This window comes from Bufo bufo, chromosome 2 (genome assembly GCF_905171765.1).
Source record: "Bufo bufo chromosome 2, aBufBuf1.1, whole genome shotgun sequence".
NCBI classification, from domain to species: Eukaryota; Metazoa; Chordata; class Amphibia; order Anura; family Bufonidae; genus Bufo; species Bufo bufo.
In genome coordinates this window covers 14,871,313-14,893,491 of record NC_053390.1, presented here as the reverse complement: position 1 = coordinate 14,893,491, position 22,179 = coordinate 14,871,313, and the positions used below count along the sequence as shown (strand labels likewise).

The window sequence follows — 22,179 nt, the reverse complement described above, 5'->3', positions numbered from 1 at the left end:
GATGGAAGGGTTGGAATAGAATAGGAACTAGCCATGTGCAACCACAGATGGGGGGGGGGCAAGAAAGGGATGGGTTAAAACTGTTGAGAAAAATGATTTGCATGTATTTAGGGTTTGTAATAAAAATAAAAAAATGTCTAAGGAAAGATTGAAACAATTATTGTTATATATTCCACACCGCCCGACCAAATGACAATCACATCGTCAATGTAGCGGCCGCACCAAACCCTATGGACCATGAAGGATTATCAGACCCAAACAGAACCTGTCCCTCCCAATCTGAATCACACAAACGGAGGGGAAGGCTTTAGCCCATAGCCGCCCCAGAGACCTGCAAATAAATTACTGATTAATCAAAAAAGAATTGTGAGGGAAGAAATATTCCAGAGCAAAAACAGAATAACTTAAATCCCGACTATAATGAAAGCATTTATGTGACATGTGTGTAATAGCCTCCAGCTCCATGTATGTAAGAACTCAGTGTCACATGTAATCCACACGCATTCCTTATTCCGATCAGCCACACACAGCAAGGGTTTTGATTCCTTCATAAAACCAGGACAATAAGCCACTAGGGGTGCAACATCGAATCCAACCCTGCGCATAATCAATCATTAAGGGAACCGATCTCCGCCACTACTAATCGCATGGGTGTAGGTCCCTTTATGAAGCTTTAGGAAAGAGTGAAAAATACTTTCTATGGGACTCTCCACACAGAGACATTCAACTTCCTTCTTACTAAAAATCCTCAATACCATTCCTTCCTCAAGTAAAGCATTTAACTGTTTTCAGAGCAGTGGTGAGAGATCAGCCCCAGTGTCTGGTAAGTTGTACAAACGCTCCTCTGTACCTCAGCGGTATCCACTCCCTCCTCTGTACCTCAGCGATGTCACCTCCAGACAGACCCTCCTCTGTACCTCAGCGGTGTGCCCTCCACACAGACCCTCCTCTGTACCTCAGCGGTATCCACTCCCTTCTCTGTACCACAGCGATGTCACCTCCACACAGACCCTCCTCTGTATCACAGCGGTGTGCCCTTGTCACATAGTGATGTGGGAGGGAACACCACACTGACCATAGGAGGAAAGGGAAAAGGAACTAGGCCTCAAAGCTAGGGAAAGGGAAACGGACACCACCCATGGAAACCCTAATCCTAGCCCTGACTCCTATCCATATGAATGGACCCTGAGGGTAGGAATGTTCATACACTGGAACCTAAGACCCTGGAAACCCTGAATTGCCCTGGAGTAGTGTCTGGGCTTGAGATGGCCTCTTATAAAAGAACCAGTGTCTCCCTGAAGCCTAGTAACAAAAGACAGAACGGAAACAACAACATTTAAAAGGGAAGTAACACTCAACTTCTGAAGTAAATGGACAAGCAGGAACTCAGAAGAGGACTACACACCAGCAGTTCCAATACCAAACTGAAGCTATCAACTGCATAGCATGATGGGTGAGACCAGACTAAATAGAGGAGTATCTGACCACTAAGCTACACATGAGACAAGGTGTGGGAATAACCAGCAACCACACAGAAACAAGTGAAACCAAACAGGATATCAGATCATATCACGTGCAGCCAGTCTCTTAGATCTTCTGACACCTGTCACGTTAGAGACCGTGACACCCCTCCACCCAGAAGCTCATCTGTACCTCAGTAGTGTCCCCTCCACACAGACGCTCCTCTGTACCTCAGTGGTGTTCCCTCTACACAGACCCTCCTCTGTACCTCAGCGGTGTCCCCTTCACACAGAGCCTCCTCTGTACCTCAGCGGTGTCCCCTCCACACAGACGCTCCTCAGTACCTCTGTGGTGTCCCCTTCACACAGGCCCTCCTCTGTACCTCTGTAATGTCCCCTCCACAGCTCTATGTCGGCAGTGAGCTGCGTCCTCCATGGATTTCTCTTGTATCTGAACAGAACACAGCTGTTACTCTGCATGAAATGACAATTAGCAAGTCATGAACGGTTAAATGGGTATTCTGGTTGTTCTCCCCTGTCCATAGAATTGGAGGACATGAGGTCTCGCTTTAGGACCAGGGGCCATCCTGGAAGCACGTACATGCGTCGATTACGACCAAAAACAAAACCAGAAACCGAGAAGGTGGTCGTGGTATAGGCCCCTTTGATGTTTTACATAGCAAGGTCCGTGAAATCATCAAAAGATTGTGGAGGATCTTATGAACAGACCAGTGTGAGGTACTAAGCAGTGAACCCCAAATCACATAGAGTGGGGGTTAAATCTCAGAGACTATTTGGTCCAGAACTGCTTCACCCCAATGCCAAAGGTGGATATGTGGCTTAACCGGAAAAGGGGACATTTAGATGTGGCTTGTGCGCTGCCTCCGAGAATATTACGGAGGAAAAAACATTCACTAGTACCGTGACAGGGAAAACTTTCACTATATCGGATTTTATCAGGTGCAGATCTGGCGGTTTACCTTCAGAAATGTTCTTGATTATGCGGGTAAGACTAAACAAAGAGTATCCAGGAACACGTAGGTGACATCACTAATAAAAGGGACACTCCGGTTTCCACCTATGTTAAGAGTACATGGGGGGGGGGGGGGTAGTGAGATCAGTTACATTTGTAGAGATTACCCCGGTTCCATCTAACTTTAGAGGGGGGGTCTGGGATCGTATAATCCTATAGACATAGTGAAAATGGATCCAGCACCTCAAATCGGTGTCCCCGCGGGGAGTGAATGAGCCCCTGAGATGCAGCTGCTTTATCTACTTGATGTCGATGACTATCAGTCGCTCCTGTATATTGTCTTCTTCTCGTGCGTTCGAAGGCCTCAGATGCGTCATATGGTTTTATTCTGTGACTGAACATCCCTGGTAGTATTTCAGCTTTACTGAGTTTTTATGGCCAGGAGACACGCGTCCTAGGTCTCCTTGGTGACAGGACGATCCCCTGCGTACAGGGCGTGCAGGAGATGATAGGAGTTTTACTCCCGCCCGTTCTCATAATATGCAGTGCCTCTGGAGGGGAGTGATATCTGTCAGGAGAATTCTCTTTACCAGGGAAGGATCATGATGTCATCTGAATTTATGGTTAAAGGAGGCATTTTCCCTTTGTTCTTATATAAGAGGAGACAAACACATTGTCTGAAAGTCCAGTACATTGTCTGCTACAGTGCCTTGGAAAAGTATTCACCCCCCTTGACTTTTTTTGGTATTTTGGTGCCTCACAGCCTGGAATTAACATGGATTGTTTGAGGATTTGCATCATGTAATGTACAGAACATGCCGACAACTATGAAGATGTTTGTTTTTTTTCTATTGTGAAGCAAACAACAAATAGGACAAAATAACAAAAAAAGTCAATGTGCATAACTATTCACCCCCCCCCCCTAAAGTCAATACTTTGTAGAGCCACCTTTTGCAGCAATCACAGCTCCAAGTCGCTTTGTATAAGGCTCTATGAGCTTGCCACATCTGACCACTGGGATTTTTGCCCATTCCTCCTTGCAGAACTGCTCCAGCTTCTTCAGGTTGGATGGTTTGCGCTTGTGAACAGCAATCTTTAAGTCTGACCACAGATCTTCTATTAGATTGAGATCTGGGCTGTGACTCGGCCATTCCAACACATTTACATGTTTCCCCTTAAACCACTCAAGTGATGCTTTAGCCGTGTGTTTGGGGTCATTGTCCTGCTGGAAGGTGAACCTCCGTCTTAGCCTCAGATCACGCACAGAGTGGGGCAGGTTTTGCTCAAGAATATCCCTGTATTTAGCACCATCCATCTTTCCCTCAGCTCTGACCAGTTTCCCAGTCCCATCCTCCAGTATGATGCTGCCACCACCATGTCTCACTGTGGGAATGGTGTTCTTTGGGTGATGTGATGTGTTGGGTTTGCTCCAGACATAGCGTTTTCCTTGATGGCCAAAAAGTTAAATTTTAGTCTCATCAGACCAGAGCCCCTTCCTCCATAGATTTTGGGAATCTCCCACATGCCTTTTCACAAACTCACAACGGGCCTTTTTGTTTTTAGCTGAAAGTAATTGCTTTCTTCTGGCTACTCTGCCATAAAGTATAACTCTATGCAGCGTACGGCTTATTGTCGTCCTATGTACAGATACTCCAGTCTCTGCTGTGGAACTCTGCAGCTCCTCCAGGGTTACCTTAGGTCTCTGTGCTGCCTCTCTGATTAATGCCCTCCTTGCCCGGTCGGTGAGTTTTGGTGGCGGCCGTCTCTTGGCAGGTTTGCTATTGTGCCATGTTCCTTCCATTTGGTTATGATAGATTTGATGGTGCTCCTGGGGATCATCAAAGATTTGGATATTTTTTAATAACCTAACCCTGACTTGTACTTCTCAGCAACATTGTCCCTTACTTGTTTGGAGAGTTCCTTGGTCTTCATGGCAGTGTTTGGTTAGTGATGCCTCTTACTTAGGAGTTGCAGCCTCTGGGGCCTTTCAAAAAAGGTGTGTATATGTAATGACCAAACAATAACATGACCCTATCTGGGAAGGGTTTACTATAAACAAACAATTCAAGCCTGTTAAGGCTAATGACCTCTCTTATCCCAGATAATAAAACGTAACTTTTATTAAGTCTACTAAGATTCCTGAGTGAAATAAATGTGAGCACTACTAAGTTTAAACTTTGTGATGTCCTGTCAGTATTTCAGCAGTAATCTCCTAACTAGCACGTGAGCCTGAGGTGCACATCCCATTCATTCACACACTACATTGCTGTATTCACAGACACATGTAGTATCATACTATCTATTTCGCCATGGAAGATTCCATATGCAGACACTAAATGTGTTGAAGACTTTCTATAGCAATCTTACTGAAGGCTGACACTGACAAAGATCTCAGAACCTAAAACATGAGACTGTCCCCCAACATGTTTCGCCAGCTAATCTGGCTTCATCAGGGGTAACGGACAGAACTTATGTATATGTAATGACAGATCATGTGACACTTTGATTGCACACAGGTGGACAGGACCATCAAGGTTACATTTTTTCTCATCAGAGAATAAAACTTTCTTCCACCTTTGAATGTCCCATGTTTGGTGCTCTCTTGCAAAGTCTAAACGAGCAGTTCTGTGGCGTTCAAGGAGACGAGGTCTTTGAAGAGGTTTTTTGTTTTTGAAGCTCTTCAGTCTCAGATGCCGTCTGATGGTTATGGGGCCGCAGTCAGCACAAGTAAGGGCCTTAATTTGGGTCGAGGATCGTCCAGTGTCTTGACTGACGGCCAATTGGATTCTCCGGCTCAGTGCTGAGGACATTTTTTTGGGTCTTCCACTTGACTCTTTTGTTCCATAACCCTCAGGATCATTTAAGAAATTCCAAATGACTGTCTTACTGCGTCCCACCTCAGCAGCGATGGCGCGATGTGAGAGACCCTGCTTATGCAGTTCAACAACCCGACCACGTTCAAAAAGGGAGAGTTTTTTGGCCTTTCCATCACAACGTGTGACTACCTGACAGAAAATGACAATGAATCCACATCTTTGCACAGATTTGGCCTTTTAAAGGCATGTGGTCCTAAAATTTTGATCAGCTGAAAAACAGCCTGTTTCAGTTTAATCGTATTCAGTTTAATCGTATTCACAGACACATGTAGTATCATACTATCTATTTCGCCATGGAAGATTCCATATGCAGACACTAAATGTGTTGAAGACTTTCTATAGCAATCTTACTGAAGGCTGACACTGACAAAGATCTCAGAACCTAAAACATGAGACTGTCCCCCAACATGTTTCGCCAGCTAATCTGGCTTCATCAGGGGTAACGGACAGAACTTATGTATATGTAATGACAGATCATGTGACACTTTGATTGCACACAGGTGGACATCATTTCACTAATTATGTGACTTCTGAAGGTAATTGATTGCACAAGAGCTTTTTATGGGCTTCCTAACAAAGGAGGTGAATACATACGGACATGTAAATTTTCTGTTTTCTATCTGTAAACAATAGTTTTATTTATATATTTTTCTCATTTAACTTCACCAACTTAGACTATTGTGTTCTGATCCATCACATCAAATTCAGATTAACAAAACATTGAACTTAAGGCTGTAATGTAAAAAAATACAAAAAAAGTCTAAATACTTTTGCAAGGCACTGTATGTATTGTCAGACTTGAGTTTATATAGACATTCTTAAGACACAGTAAATCCGGCTCAAACTAGTTATAACAACATATTGTCACAGTGTAGGGGAGGGGAAGAACACCAGGATGACAACAGAAGGAAAATGACCAGGAACTAGGCCTCAAGGCTAGAGAAAGGGAAATGGTGACCACCTAAGGAAACCCTAAAGCTAACCCTGACTCCTGTCAGTATGAATAGACCCTGAAGGTGGGAATATTCATACACCAGAAACCTAGGCCCTAGAAACCCTGAAAAGCCCTAGGATTAGTGACAGGGTCTGAGACTACTGGTTTCTTCCCAGATGAACGAACCAGTGTCTCCCTGAGTAGCTGACCCCAGCAGCCTCATAGTTTGAGTCTGAATATACAGTCCTGATCAAAAGTTTAAGACCACTTGAAAAATGGCAAAAAATCCTATTTAGCATGGCCGGATCTTAAGTAGAGCTTCAACATGCAACAAGAAGAAATGGGAGTGAGACAACACATTTTTGGAGCATTCAATTTAATGAGAACAATGAATAAACTGAAACAGGCTGTTTTTCAGCTGATCAAAAGTTTAGGACCACACCTCCAAACCCCCCCCCCCCCCCCCCCCCCAAAACAGAAATCCAACCTCCAAACATGAACTCAGTAATGAGTAGCTCCGCCGTTATTGTTTATCACTTTAAAAATTTGTTTCTGCATGCTTGATGCAAGCGTTTCCATGAGGAGAGTGGGAACATTTCTCCAAGTGGTGAAGACGGCCGCACGAAGGCCATCTACTGTCTGGAACTGTTGTACATTTTTGTAAACTTGCCATCCATCCCCAAAGATTCTCAATTGGATTTATATCAGGGGAACACGAAGGATGGGCCAAAAGAGTGATGTTCTTCTCCTGGAAGAAGTCCCTTGTCCTGTGGGCATTGTGTACTGTAGCGTTGTCCTGTTGAAAAACCCAGTCGTTACCACACAGACGAGGGCCCTCAGTCATGAGGAATGCTCTCTGCAACATCTGGACATAGCCAGCGGCCGTTTGACGCCCCTGCACTTCCTGAAGCTCCATTGTTCCACTGAAGGAAAAAGCACCCCAGACCATTATGGCGCCCCCTCCACTGTGGCGCGTAGAAAACATCTCAGGTGGGATCTGCTTGTCATGCCAGTAATGTTGGAAACCATCAGGACCATCAAGGTTACATTTTTTCTCATCAGAGAATAAAACTTTCTTCCACCTTTGAATGTCCTATGTTTGGTGCTCTCCTGCAAAGTCCAAACGAGCAGTTCTGTGGCGTTCAAGGAGACGAGGTCTTTGAAGACGTTTTTTGTTTTTGAAGCCCTTCAGTCTCAGATGCCGTCTGATGGTTATGGGGCCGCAGTCAGCACCAGTAGGGGCCTTAATTTGGGTCAAGGATCGTCCAGTGTCTTGACGGACAGCCAATTGGATCCTCCGGCTCAGTGCTGATGACATTTTTGTTGGGTCTTCCACTTGACTCTTTTGTTCCATAACCCTCAGGATCATTTAAGAAATTCCAAATGACTGTCTTACTGCGTCCCACCTCAGCAGCGATGGCGCGATGTGAGAGACCCTGCTTATGTAGTTCAACAACCCGACCACGTTCAAAAAGGGAGAGTTTTTTGGCCTTTCCATCACAACGTGTGACTACCTGACAGAAAATGACAATGAATCCACATCTTTGCACAGATTTGGCCTTTTAAAGGCATGTGGTCCTAAATTTTTGATCAGCTGAAAAACAGCCTGTTTCAGTTTAATCGTTATTTTCAATTAATTGAATTCTCAAAAAATGTTTTGTCTCACTCCCATTTCTTCTTGTTGCATGTTGAAGCTCTACTTGGAACCTTGTTAAGATCCAACCATGTACAATATGATTTGTTGCCATTTTTCAAGTGGTCTTAAACTTTTAATCAGGACTGTATATTGTTGTACTGAAGAAGGAGATAAGAACTCTGCTGACATCACTGAATAGCTGACAATCTAATGGCGTTCTTCCCCAATAATCGCCTGCTCGTTAGTGGGGGGCGACCAATGCCTTTACATGGAGGGGCCGTCCTCATACAGCCGCGTTGTGTCCGGGAAGCAGAGAGTTTACATCGCACCATTGGTGATTTACTTACCTCCAGGAAGAACAGTGTCACCCGATGAGATGATCTGCTGATCGGATAACCCGCTATTACTCTGGAGACTAAGGCCCTGACTTATCACCCATCTTTATGTTTCTTTGTATGAAGGTGACGGTCCATGCGCCCAGGTATGAACGCGGCACCCAGAACGTGCTGAATTTAGCGCCAAATCTCCCATTCTGCCATATGTTCCCCACCACGGCCGGTCAGGAGGAGAAGCTGAGACAATCCCGCTGATCAGTGCGGCCACAAACGCCTGGACCTCTGGAGCGGACTGATCAGCAGCTGAACATGGCTCCTCCTATTGATTTCTCTTACAAGTAAAATGGCAGAAAAGTCACATTTTACTCCAAAATAAAGACAAAACCGACTGAACGGGAGCCAAGTGCCTGTGAGGGGAATGTTCCTGGGGAGCGAGACCCATACCTGACTGCACCAGAGGGGGCGAGACCCTTACCTGACTGCACCGGAGGGGGCGAGACCCTTACCTGACTGCACCGGAGGGGGCGAGACCCTTACCTGACTGCACCGGAGGGGGGCGAGACCCTTACCTGACTGCACCGGAGGGGGCGAGACCCTTACCTGACTGCACCGGAGGGGGCGAGACCCTTACCTGACTGCACCGGAGGGGGCGAGACCCTTACCTGACTGCACCGGAGGGGGCGAGACCCTTACCTGACTGCATCGGAGGGGGCGAGACCCTTACCTGACTACACCGGAGGGGGCAAGACCCTTACCTGACTGCATCGGAGGGGGCGAGACCCTTACCTGACTACACCGGAGGGGGCAAGACCCTTACCTGACTACACCGGAGGGGGCGAGACCCTTACCTGATTGCACCGGAGGGGGCGAGACCCTGACCTGACTGCACCGGAGGGGGCGAGACCCTGACCTGACTGCACCGGAGGGGGCGAGACCCTTACCTGACTGCACCGGAGGGGGCGAGACCCTTACCTGACTGCACAGGAGGGGGCGAGACCCTTACCTGACTGCATCGGAGGGAGCGAGACCCTGACCTGACTGCACCGGAGGGGGCGAGACCCTTACCTGACTGCACCGGAGGGGGCGAGACCCTTACCTGACTGCACCGGAGGGGGCGAGACCCTTACCTGACTGCACTGGAGGGGGCGAGACCCTTACCTGACTGCACCGGAGGGGGCGAGACACTTACCTGACTGCACCGGAGGGGGCGAGACACTTACCTGACTGCATCGGAGGGGGCGAGACCCTGACCTGACTGCACCGGAGGGGGCGAGACCCTTACCTGACTGCACCGGAGGGGGCGCGTCCGTCCACAGCTCCAGTCATTTCTACGGCACTGGTGAAGCGCTGTCTACCTCCCCCCAGTGAAGGAAGCCGTGACCGAGATCTGCCTAATCGCTCCATTCTGAGAAGAGGACGCGGCGCGTCCAGAGAGACGGCGACTACAACTCCCAGCATGTCCAGACTGTTATTACAGGATATCATAGAACTACAACTCCCAGCATGTCCAGATTGTTATTACAAGATATCATAGAACTACAACTCCCAGCATGTTATTACAGGATATCAGAGAACTACAACTTCCAGCATGTCCAGGATATCATAGGACAGGCATGGCCAACCTGCGGCTCTCCAGCTGTTGTAAAATAACAATTCCCACCATGCCCTGCTGTAGGCTGATAGCTGTAAGCAGTCTGGGCATGCTGGGAGTTGTAGTTTTGCAACAGCTGGAGAGCCGCAGGTTGGCCATGCCTGTCATAGGAGAAAACTCCATGGGCCAGATTTATCATTAGCTCAGGTCAGAATAATGGAGTGAAAAAGTCCCAAACGCTAAAACTGCGCACAAATTTGCGACTTTTTTCTGCTCTGCACTATGCTCGCCAGTTTTCTGAAAGTGGGCGTGTTTTCTTATGTAGATGAATCTCTAGACAGATTTACTATTGGGACTATTTAAAAAGTGGCAAAAAAGTCGCAATTTCACTCCAGTGAGGACCATGCTTATCTTATGAGACTTTTTAATAGAACATGCGACTTTTGTAAAGCTGCTTACTGACGGATAAACTGCTACCGTCAAACCACATTTATTACAGTCTTAAAGGGCCAATCATAAATCTGACTTGGCTAAAACTGACTTTAGCCATATGTGAAAGTGGAGTGAGCTGTCAGAGGAATGATAAATCTGGCCCTATATTTCTTTTGCTCCCTGTTAAGCCCCGCCCCTGCACTGATCACATGATGGTGACGTCACCCCAGGTCCTACACCACCTCTTCTCCCCTCCACTGCTGAGCCCCGCCCCCTGCACTGATCACATGACGGTGACGTCACCCCAGGTCCTACACCACCTCTTCTCCCCTCCACTGCTGAGCCCCGCCCCCTGCACTGATCACATGACGGTGACGTCACCCCAGGTACTTCACCACCTCCTCTCCACTGCTAAGCCCCGCCCCCTGCACGGATCACATGACGGTGACGTCACCCCAGGTCCTTCAGCTCTGGCAGGGCAGCAGATACTGGGCAGGTCCTGGTCGGTAGTCAGGGCTCTTGTTCTCTCTGGTATCAGCCATTCCTCCAGCCTGCAGGTAAGATGAGCTGTGAGGAGACAGTGTGGTGGAGAGCTCAGACATGTCACCTCTGGAGATTCTCCTCCATTACACACAAGGAATCCTTCTCCGCTCCTCAGCTTAGTATGATGGGGGAGGAGTAGTGGGGAGAGTGGGGGTTGTCATCATTCGCTGGCCCCTGGCTGTCCTGGTGAGGGGCCCCTGCCTCCAGGAGAAGAATGAATGGAGCGGGGGCCCGGCCTGAGCTCAGCTCTCTCCAGTCTCTTCTCTAGGAGTTCTGGACACAGCTGAGCACAGCCCAGAGGTGGGACCTGCATCTATCAGACATTTATCTCCTGTGGAGCCACCAGAGATCTCCATGTCGGGGCCCCTGGAATCCATGTGGTGGGGGCTCTGAGAAGCGGGGCCCCTCCAGGCTCAGGAAGTGCGGTTCTGGAGGTGACATCTGGTCTTGTCCCCTGGATGATTTCCTCTCCTCTTCTCATAAAGGCGCCTGCAGTACTAGAAGCCTCCAGCTCCTCCAGTTCTCTCCTCTTCTCCTGAACGACCACCAAGGATGGACAGGAAGGAGATCAGCAGAAGAATATTAGACCTCACCTTGGAGATCATCTCCCTGCTGAGCGGAGAGGTAAACTTTTCTAGATTTCTCTCCTCTGTATTGTATTCTGTAACAAGTCAGACATCGGGAAGGAGAATCCATCATAGGAAGTGATAGGAAGAGTCCAGGGTCCTGGAGAACGGCCTCCAGACCTTCCAAGTGACGGAGAACCTGAAGATCAGCCCCCAGTATGGTGAGTGATGTGTCATGTGACCAGTGACCAATAGTCATGTTATAGGAGCCATGAGAAGGTAAGTAGGCACGTTGTACCAGGAGGAGAGGGCCGGAGGAGAGCACATGGCCCCTGAAGGGTTTATTCCCTAAGTGTCTCTCTCCATCCACAGGAGTACACAATAGTGAAGAAGACATCGGGGGACTGTGTGACTCCCATCATCCATCTCCAGGAGTCAGGAGGGCGGAGCAGGACCCCTCCCCCCATCACAGAGCCTCCCCCTCACCCCCTGATACATGAGCAGAAGATCCTAGAACTCACCCACAAGATGATGGAGCTGCTGACTGGAGAGGTGACACTGCTGGGAATGCTGGGAAATTCTCCAGTAACAGCACTGGAGGGGTCTGGGTGATGACGGTGTCATTGTGTTGTCAGGTTCCTATAAGGTGTCAGGACGTCACTGTCTATTTCTCCATGGAGGAGTGGGAGTATATAGAAGGACACAAGGATCTGTACAAGGAGGCCATGATGGAGGAGCACCAGCCTCTTATATCACAGGGTAAGAGCCGTCATGTGCAGTGTATACACGTGTGTGCAGTGACGTAATGGAGGAGCACCAGCCTCTTATATCACAGGGTAAGAGCCGTCATGTGCAGTGTATACACGTGTGTGCAGTGACATGTAATGGAGGAGCACCAGCCTCTTATATCACAAGGTAAGAGCCGTCATGTGCAGTGTATACACGTGTGTGCAGTGACATGTAATGGAGGAGCACCAGCCTCTTATATCACAAGGTAAGAGCCGTCATGTGCAGTGTATACACGTGTGTGCAGTGACATGTAATGGAGGAGCACCAGCCTCTTATATCACAAGGTAAGAGCCGCCATGTGCAGTGTATACACGTGTGTGCAGTGACATGTAATGGAGGAGCACCAGCCTCTTATATCACAAGGTAAGACCCGTCATGTGCAGTGTATACACGTGTGTGCAGTGACATGTAATGGAGGAGCACCAGCCTCTTATATCACAAGGTAAGAGCCGTCATATGCAGTGTGTGCAGTGACATGTAATGGAGGAGCACCAGCCTCTTATATCACAAGGTAAGAGCCGTCATGTGTAGTGTGTACACTTGTGTGCAGTGACATGTAATGGAGGAGCACCAGCCTCTTATATCACAGGGTAAGACCCGTCATGTGCAGTGTGTACACGTGTGTGCAGTGACATGTAATGGAGGAGCACCTACCTCTTATATCACAAGGTAAGAGCCGTCATGTGCAGTGTATACACGTGTGTGCAGTGACATGTAATGGAGGAGCACCAGCCTCTTATATCACAAGGTAAGAGGCGTCATGTGCAGTGTATACACGTGTGTGCAGTGACATGTAATGGAGGAGCACCAGCCTCTTATATCACAGGGTAAGAGCCGTCATGTGCAGTGTATACACGTGTGTGCAGTGACATGTAATGGAGGAGCACCAGCATCTTATATCACAAGGTAAGAGGCGTCATGTGCAGTGTATACACGTGTGTGCAGTGACATGTAATGGAGGAGCTCCTACCTCTTATATCACAGGGTAAGAGCCGTCATGTGCAGTGTATACACGTGTGTGCAGTGACATGTAATGGAGGAGCACCAGCCTCTTATATCACAAGGTAAGAGCCGTCATGTGCAGTGTATACACGTGTGTGCAGTGACATGTAATGGAGGAGCACCAGCCTCTTATATCACAAGGTAAGAGGCGTCATGTGCAGTGTATACACGTGTGTGCAGTGACATGTAATGGAGGAGCTCCTACCTCTTATATCACAAGGTAAGAGCCGTCATGTGCAGTGTATACACGTGTGTGCAGTGACATGTAATGGAGGATCACCAGCCTCTTATATCACAAGGTAAGACCCGTCATGTGCAGTGTATACACGTGTGTGCAGTGACATGTAATGGAGGAGCACCTACCTCTTATATGACAGGGTAAGAGCCGTCATGTGCAGTGTATACACGTGTGTGCAGTGACATGTAATGGAGGAGCACCAGCCTCTTATATCACAAGGTAAGAGCCGTCATGTGCAGTGTATACACGTGTGTGCAGTGACATGTAATGGAGGAGCACCAGCCTCTTATATCACAAGGTAAGAGGCGTCATGTGCAGTGTATACACGTGTGTGCAGTGACATGTAATGGAGGAGCACCAGCCTCTTATATCACAGGGTAAGAGCCGTCATGTGCAGTGTATACACGTGTGTGCAGTGACATGTAATGGAGGAGCACCTACCTCTTATATCACAGGGTAAGAGCCGTCATGTGCAGTGTATACACGTGTGTGCAGTGACATGTAATGGAGGAGCACCAGCCTCTTATATCACAAGGTAAGAGGCGTCATGTGCAGTGTATACACGTGTGTGCAGTGACATGTAATGGAGGAGCTCCTACCTCTTATATCACAAGGTAAGAGCCGTCATGTGCAGTGTATACACGTGTGTGCAGTGACATGTAATGGAGGAGCACCAGCCTCTTATATCACAAGGTAAGAGCCGTCATGTGCAGTGTATACACGGGTGTGCAGTGACATGTAATAGAGGAGCACCAGCCTCTTATATCACAAGGTAAGACCCGTCATGTGCAGTGTATACACGTGTGTGCAGTGACATGTAATGGAGGAGCACCAGCCTCTTATATCACAAGGTAAGAGCCGTCATGTGCAGTGTATACACGTGTGTGCAGTGACTTGTAATGGAGGAGCACCAACCTCTTATATCACAAGGTAAGAGTTGTCATGTGCAGTGTATACACGTGTGTGCAGTGACATGTAATGGAGGATCACCAGCCTCTTATATCACAAGGTAAGAGCCGTCATGTGCAGTGTATACACGTGTGTGCAGTGACATGTAATGGAGGAGCACCAGCCTCTTATATCACAGGGTAAGAGCCGTCATGTGCAGTGTATACACGTGTGTGCAGTGACATGTAATGGAGGAGCACCTACCTCTTATATCACAGGGTAAGAGCCGTCATGTGCAGTGTATACACGTGTGTGCAGTGACATGTAATGGAGGAGCACCAGCCTCTTATATCACAAGGTAAGAGGCGTCATGTGCAGTGTATACACGTGTGTGCAGTGACATGTAATGGAGGAGCTCCTACCTCTTATATCACAAGGTAAGAGCCGTCATGTGCAGTGTATACACGTGTGTGCAGTGACATGTAATGGAGGAGCACCAGCCTCTTATATCACAAGGTAAGAGCCGTCATGTGCAGTGTATACACGGGTGTGCAGTGACATGTAATAGAGGAGCACCAGCCTCTTATATCACAAGGTAAGACCCGTCATGTGCAGTGTATACACGTGTGTGCAGTGACATGTAATGGAGGAGCACCAGCCTCTTATATCACAAGGTAAGAGCCGTCATGTGCAGTGTATACACGTGTGTGCAGTGACTTGTAATGGAGGAGCACCAACCTCTTATATCACAAGGTAAGAGTTGTCATGTGCAGTGTATACACGTGTGTGCAGTGACATGTAATGGAGGATCACCAGCCTCTTATATCACAAGGTAAGAGCCGTCATGTGCAGTGTATACACGTGTGTGCAGTGACATGTAATGGAGGAGCACCAGCCTCTTATATCACAGGGTAAGAGCCGTCATGTGCAGTGTATACATGTGTGTGCAGTGACATGTAATGGAGGAGCACCTACCTCTTATATCACAAGGTAAGAGCCGTCATGTGCAGTGTATACACGTGTGTGCAGTGACATGTAATGGAGGAGCACCAGCCTCTTATATCACAAGGTAAGAGCCGTCATGTGCAGTGTATACACGTGTGTGCAGTGACATGGAATGGAGGAGCACCAGCCTCTTATATCACAAGGTAAGAGCCGTCATGTGCAGTGTATACACGTGTGTGCAGTGAGATGTAATGGAGGAGCACCAGCCTCTTATATCACAAGGTAAGAGCCGTCATGTGCAGTGTATACACGTGTGTGCAGTGACATGTAATGGAGGAGCACCAGCCTCTTATATCACAAGGTAAGAGCCGTCATGTGCAGTGTGTACACGTGTGTGCAGTGACATGTAATGGAGGAGCCCCAGCCTCTTATATCACAAGGTAAGAGCCGTCATGTGCAGTGTATACACGTGTGTGCAGTGACATGTAATGGAGGAGCACCAGCCTCTTATATCACAAGGTAAGAGCCGTCATGTGCAGTGTATACACGTGTGTGCAGTGACATGTAATGGAGGAGCACCAGCCTCTTATATCACAAGGTAAGACCCGTCATGTGCAGTGTGTACACGTGTGTGCAGTGACATGTCCATAGGTCTCCAGTCACATGATGGGAGCGTGTCCTTCTGGCCTCCATCGGGCCGGTATAGTAGACTACACTGCTCTATCAGAGGCGTCCTGTGAAATCCGTGTTCCGCAGCGTATACATTGTAGATGATACATGGAGCTTCTGGGCAATGTCCGCCCCTTTGTGACTGTATAGAGCCTGACGTCGGAGCTTCTGTCAGAGGGAGATATCAGGAAACCCTCCAGTGTTATCTCCTCCGATCACTAAACCTAGAAGTGAAGGAGCTGAGAGAAGAGTCTGATCTATAGACAGATCTACAGGAGGCCATGTATTCAGTCACTGTGTCCTTGTGTCTCCACAGATGGATCCAGGAGGAGAAATCCACCAGAGAGATGTCCCCGTCCTCTGTATTCCCAGGACTGTTCAGAGGAGAAGGTCCCAGAGAACCCTCAGGTAGATGGAGCTGAGCCCTGTACACATCTATATAGGGGGGTCCTGCAGTCATAGAGGGGTCATAGATTGTGGGGGTCTCTTCTGTGGATCTGTTAGATTTCCCACCTGTCTGCTGTATTGTACTGAATTGTTACAGATGACAAATCAGGGGGAAGATCTGACTGATATTAAAGTGGAGGATGAAGAAGAGTGGATGATGGGCGATCCCCCGTGTAAGAGTGAGGTGGAGGAGGACATTCCAGGAGATGTCACCACAGGTATGGAATCATGAATGGAGAAAGTGACTTCAGGTTCTGTCCTTGGTGCCTTCAGGGCAGGAGGAGAATCTGATCACCGGCTGCTGCTCTCTGATTGGAGATGTCCCCATCACATCATGGAGTGTTCCCCTTATCCAGCTGACGGAGATCTCTGATCAGATTCTTCTCTGATCCCGGCTGTTCCTGCAGGACATGAGGGTCAGTCACATCCACACACCCACTGGGGACTATGCGAATGCAGCTTTTGTGTCTGTGCAGGAAAGGGTTAAGCATCGTTTTGGGCTCATCAGTAGACGTTACAGTAAATCCTGACATTTTGGTGATTTCCTTTGTAAATGGTTAAATCAAATAAATTAGTGAAGAATCCCCCAATAATAACAGCGGAGAAGAAAGCTCCTCATCTTACTTCTATATTTCATACATGAGGCTGGGGGCAAGAACTGAGGAGACATCTGACAACACACAAGATCTCATGACACAAGTCCGGGAGACCAACCCCTCCCGCCTCCTTGGAGCGAGATTTCCCTTCCCATCTAAAAATGTTGGACAGGTCAGCAGCGATCCTGATACCCAAATAAGTTATCCCATTTGTTGGCCAAGCAAAAGGAAAAGAGGTTTTAAGCCAGAAGACTAAGGACCCAGGCAGGGAGACATTTAAGGCTTCAGATTTGGTCATGTTGATCTTAAAACTTGTCCATTCTCCAAAGAAAGAGATTTCATGGAGCAAGGATAGCAGAGAAATGCGGGGATTGGTTATATAGAGCAAAATATCCTCCATGAAAGCCTCACATTTGTATTTATGACCTCCAATATCCGGATTATTACGAATGGAAGATATAAGATGTTCCTTGACCAAAACACAAAGCGATGGGGACAGTGGGCTTCCCTGATGTGTGCCATTGTAAACAGAAAAGGAGGCAGAGAGGTCACCATTGATTATAACCCGTGCTGAAGGCTGTTGATATAGAATGAGAATCTTTGATAAAAACCCTGAACCAAGGCCTATGTGGAACAGGATAGTGCGGAGTGAGGACCAAGAAATGCGATCGAAGGCCTTTTCTGCATCTAAGGACAAGAACATGAGAGGGATACTTTTTGTTTTAGCATGATGGGTGATATCAAGTGTCTTCAGTGTTTTTTAGCGAGCCTCCCGTCCTGGCACAAACCCTTCGTTGTTCAGGATGAATAACTGAGGGCAGAAAGGTGGTCAGTCTGTTAGTTAATAGCTTAGCATACATTTTGAGGTCCACATTTAGGACAATAATAAGTCGATAGCTTGCACATGCTTCTGGGTCTTTACCCGGTTTAGTAATAACAGCATTACGGTTCTCTGTGGCTTGGACTGGAAAGTGGAGCTCAGGAGACACCGCGTTAAAGACCTGAAGCAAAAAGGGGGAAAGAGACGTAGAGAAAGTTTTGTAAAACCTAGCCGTGAACCTGTCGGGCCCAGGATCTTACCTCCAGGTAGTGACTTGAGAACAACCTGCAATTCAGAATCCGCTAAAGGGGTATCTAAGCTTGTAGGATCTAACTCTAGGCCCAGGCCCTAACTGGCCCACAGTAGGGCAAGGTAGATTATAAAGGTCAGAGTAAAAAGAATGAAAGGAGGAGGCAATGTCAGTGGAGGTATAGACCACACGGCCAGTGGAGTTTTTGATGGCAGGGATATGAGACGCAATTATTTTTCCTCTAAGAGCCCTGGCTAACAAACGCCCACTCTTGTTGCCATATTCGAAGAATTTTCTACGGCAAAGTTGAAGCATATGCTTATAGGACAACTCCAAAAGGCGCTCAGCGTCCATACAAGTGTTTTGGACACACTTCAGAGCTTCCCATTGTAATCAACGAGAAGTGGAGTCTGTACAATGATCAGTGAGAAAATTCTCTACAGCTCGTGTAAGATCCGTAGCGAGTCAAGAAAGAGAGACTCATGCAATCGCCATGTCCATTCCTGTTTAGTAAAGAAAATGAAGATGTAAAGAGCAGTAAACCAGGGAGTGGTCCGGTTTGGAGTCATTGGCAACATGTGTGGAGTCAAGGCAGGAAAGAGCATGTTGGTGAAGCAGGATGTAATCCATTCGGCTATAGGAAGAGTGTGGAGGGGAGGAGAAAGTGTAATCTTTGTCTGTAGGGTGCTGAATACGCCATGAATCGCATAACTGCAACTGAAGGAACGCTTTCCTGACCTTTTTAATGGCCAAATAGGAGAGAAGCGCGACTAGTAGAGTTGTCAAGTGTGGGATCAAGGGTGAGGTTAAGATCACTACAAAGGACAACCGCACCACGAACTATGGGCAAGGCTTTATCAACAAGGTCTAAAAGAAAAGAAACCTGGTTCTGATTAGGGGCATAAACGTTGAGGAAGGTGAATTTGCCTCCGCCAATCGACAAAGAAAGGTACCAGACATCGGCATCGACAGTGCAGCCCAGCACTTGGTGAGGTAGGTATTATGGATTGCTATAGCAACCCCTTTAGTTTTATTCACTGGGTTGTTCGCATAATACCAGGTCGTGTAGTGCCGGTGCCGAATGTCAGGGGCACCACCTTCCTTAAAGTGTGTTTCCTGGAAACAAATAATGTGTACCTTCTTGCAGTGGAAGTGATGAAGTACCTGCGTTTTTTTTCGGGTGTGTTGAGGCCATTTCGCGTTGAAGGGCGCTATCTTGAGGGACATCATGAGTAGAGAGGAGTCCAAGAAATGGAGGGTAAGGGAAAGAAGAAGAAATAGAAGAAAAAATCTAAGTAAAGAAAAAGGGAAGAAATGAAATTACTGAGAGAAAGAAGAAAGAGAAAGAAAAAAGAAAAAAAAAGCAGGAGACAATCACTAGTAACAAAACAGTCCCGAGTGATAGTCTCAGTCTACGGGGGAAAAGTAGCAACCAGAGAGGAGCAGACTGGCTACATTCCCTATCCAATCAAACATCTTAAAAAATAACACCTACTAGAAAAAGCAAATAAGTTAAAGAAATGAGAAAAAAGGAAATAACTGTTGTGGCAATTGGTCAAAAGTCCAGATCAGCAACAGTTACCTGGGTCAAAATTAGTTTTTAGATATGTGGTTGTTGCTATGAGAATGGTTATCTCTGTATTCTGGAATTCAGATGTTCTTCCTTCTCGTGTTCATTGGGCTGAAGAACTACACAAAATAATGAGGCTATAAGACATGATAACAGCTGAAACAGTTAAATATTCACTCCTCTGCTCCCTATGGCCCCCTGGGCTGATTTTAGGGCTTCTCCCTGGTTCCATATTTGGTTGAATGCTAAACATTAGAGATGTTTTCCTGGTCTCATAAGGCTTAAACCTAATAGAAGATACTTGATTGCTGCTCCCTTTTCTGTATCTCAGCTACAATATCCTCACGCCTTGTGCCCTTCCCCCCTTTGTGGAGTGTCTGTGTCTTTCTTTAGTAATATTTTGTTGCTCTAAGTTGCAGTAGGCCCAAACAGCGAGAAGGGGTTGTCTTTCTGTGGGCTACTCTTCTACCATGCATATCAACACCCCTACATTAATGCCAGACATGTTCTTTCTTCCTTTGTATTAAATCTCAAAATCAGTAAAACTTGATAGGGCAGGTTACCAGACTTGGTCAGGCTTTCCAAATTTTTGAGTTTTATTAAGTCATGATTTATTGTATATTAAGTCGTAAACATGCACAGACCAGAATCCTGGACTAAGTTATGAATCCAGAAAGATGTATAAGCTGGAATCACACATGCAGTTTTTGGTGCAGCTTGGATTCATAATTAATGGCTTTTCTCCTCCATCCTGCCGGTTCCACTTCCAGCCTAATGGGAATGTCATAAGTTTGTCTACTCTGTAGTTTTGAAGAAAAAAAACACAAATTTCAATTTTTGTCTTTACAGAAAGTCCTAGTAAGAATTCTGAGGGAAACTTCATGTTATCACTAAATTATAAAGTAGAAGATGAAGATATCATGCAGCGCTCTTCAGGAGAAAACTTCATTACCCTCATAGTACATCCAGGACTTCACAGTACAGATCTATCATATAATCCTCCTAATCATGAGCAACTTTTTCCTGACCAATCACAAATTGTTACCACAAGTACAGCTCAGAAAGGGTGTGAAAGTTTTAATTGTGGTAAAGAGTTCGCACAAAGCTCAGGTCTTTCTACACACAGAGTAATTCATATAGGAGAGAAACCATACTCCTGTTCACAATGTAAGAAATGTTTTACAGGTAAATCACATCTTGTTAGACATGAGAGAAGTCACACAGGAGAGAAGCCATATTCATGTTCACAATGTGGGAGATGTTTTACACATAAATCTTATCTTGTTGAACATGAGAGAAGTCACACAGGAGAGAAGCCATATTCATGTTCAGAATGTGGGAATTGTTTTAAGCAAAGAACAAATCTTATTCGGCATCAGAGATTTCACACAGGAGAGAGACCATATTCATGTTCAGAATGTGGGAAATGTTTTGCACAAAAATACAACCTTGTTGAACATCAGAGAATTCACACAGGAGAGAAGCCATATTCATGTTCAGAATGTGGGAAGTGTTTTAAACAAAGAACAAATCTTATTAGACATCAGAGATGTCACACAGGAGAGAAACCGTATTCATGTTCAGAATGTGGGAAATGCTTTACGTATAACTCTCAACTTGCTATACACGAGAGAAGGCACACAGGAGTGAAACCATATTCATGTTCAGAATGTGGGAAATGTTTTGCAGGGAAATTGATTCTTGTTGCACATGAAAGAAGTCACACAGGAGAGAAACCATATTCATGTTCAGAATGTGGAAAATGTTTTACAGATAAATCAAATTTTGTAAAACATAAGAGAAGTCACACAGGAGAGAAACCATATTCATGTTCTCAATGTGGGAAATGTTTTACACGGAAATCATATCTAATTAAACATCAAACACTTTACACAGGGGAGAGGCCTCATTCATGTTCAGAATTAAAACTTGTTAAACATGAGAGAATACCCAAAAGTGAGAAGCCATTTTAACATTTTTTTTTAACATATTGGGTTTACAGATAAGCAAATTTCTCAAAATCAATTTTGGGTCTGATTTGCCCACATCGCCCATATGATTAGATTTGGGTCCAAATAAATTCTACCCAATACTAAATTGCTGTAATTTCCTGGAAAAGTCTTTTCATTGTATATCTTCTCCTTCATTGTTCCAAATCAAATCACACAAATTTCAAATCTGCTAGAATCAGGATTTTTTGGGGAAAATTCAAGTCACACTTTCAAATTTTAGAATCAATTCACTCATCTCTAATTAGGTTATTTATGGACCTTAAACAGCAAATAAAAGGGTTTTTTATTGGGTGGAATGAGAGCAGTGAGGATGTATTGTCCCCATGAACCTTTCTTCTTAACACTGTATTCACACCTCCACCCAGACTGCGGGAGAGTCCAGAGTGACATGGGGAGAAGTTACAACGCTCCATGTAATAGTTTTATAATGTATGCGGACATGTGATACTGGCTACCATTGCAACTGATGATCACTGACACAGGCTGCAACCTGATGCACACATGCGGTAAGCTGGACCGGGGTATGCACTCTGACTCTAACATATGCAATGGCTGGGTCAGGTGTAGGTAATAGCTTATAGTTTTATTTGTGACGCCAATTGCAGCG

General features: G+C 46.4%; 1 protein-coding gene across 1 annotated transcript in view; it reads left to right on the top strand.

The window, feature by feature from the left end:
* LOC120990624 (zinc finger protein 585A-like) overlaps window positions 1-21,948 on the top strand; it is a 34,735-nt gene extending 12,787 nt beyond the window's left edge. The window contains exons 3-4 of the mRNA XM_040419543.1: window positions 16,488-16,542; window positions 20,410-21,948. Of these exons, the coding sequence (XP_040275477.1) occupies window positions 16,488-16,542; window positions 20,410-21,533 (1,179 nt within the window). The 3' untranslated portion in view covers window positions 21,534-21,948. The remainder of the gene's footprint in view (window positions 1-16,487; window positions 16,543-20,409) is intronic.
* Window positions 21,949-22,179: the final 231 nt, after the last annotated feature.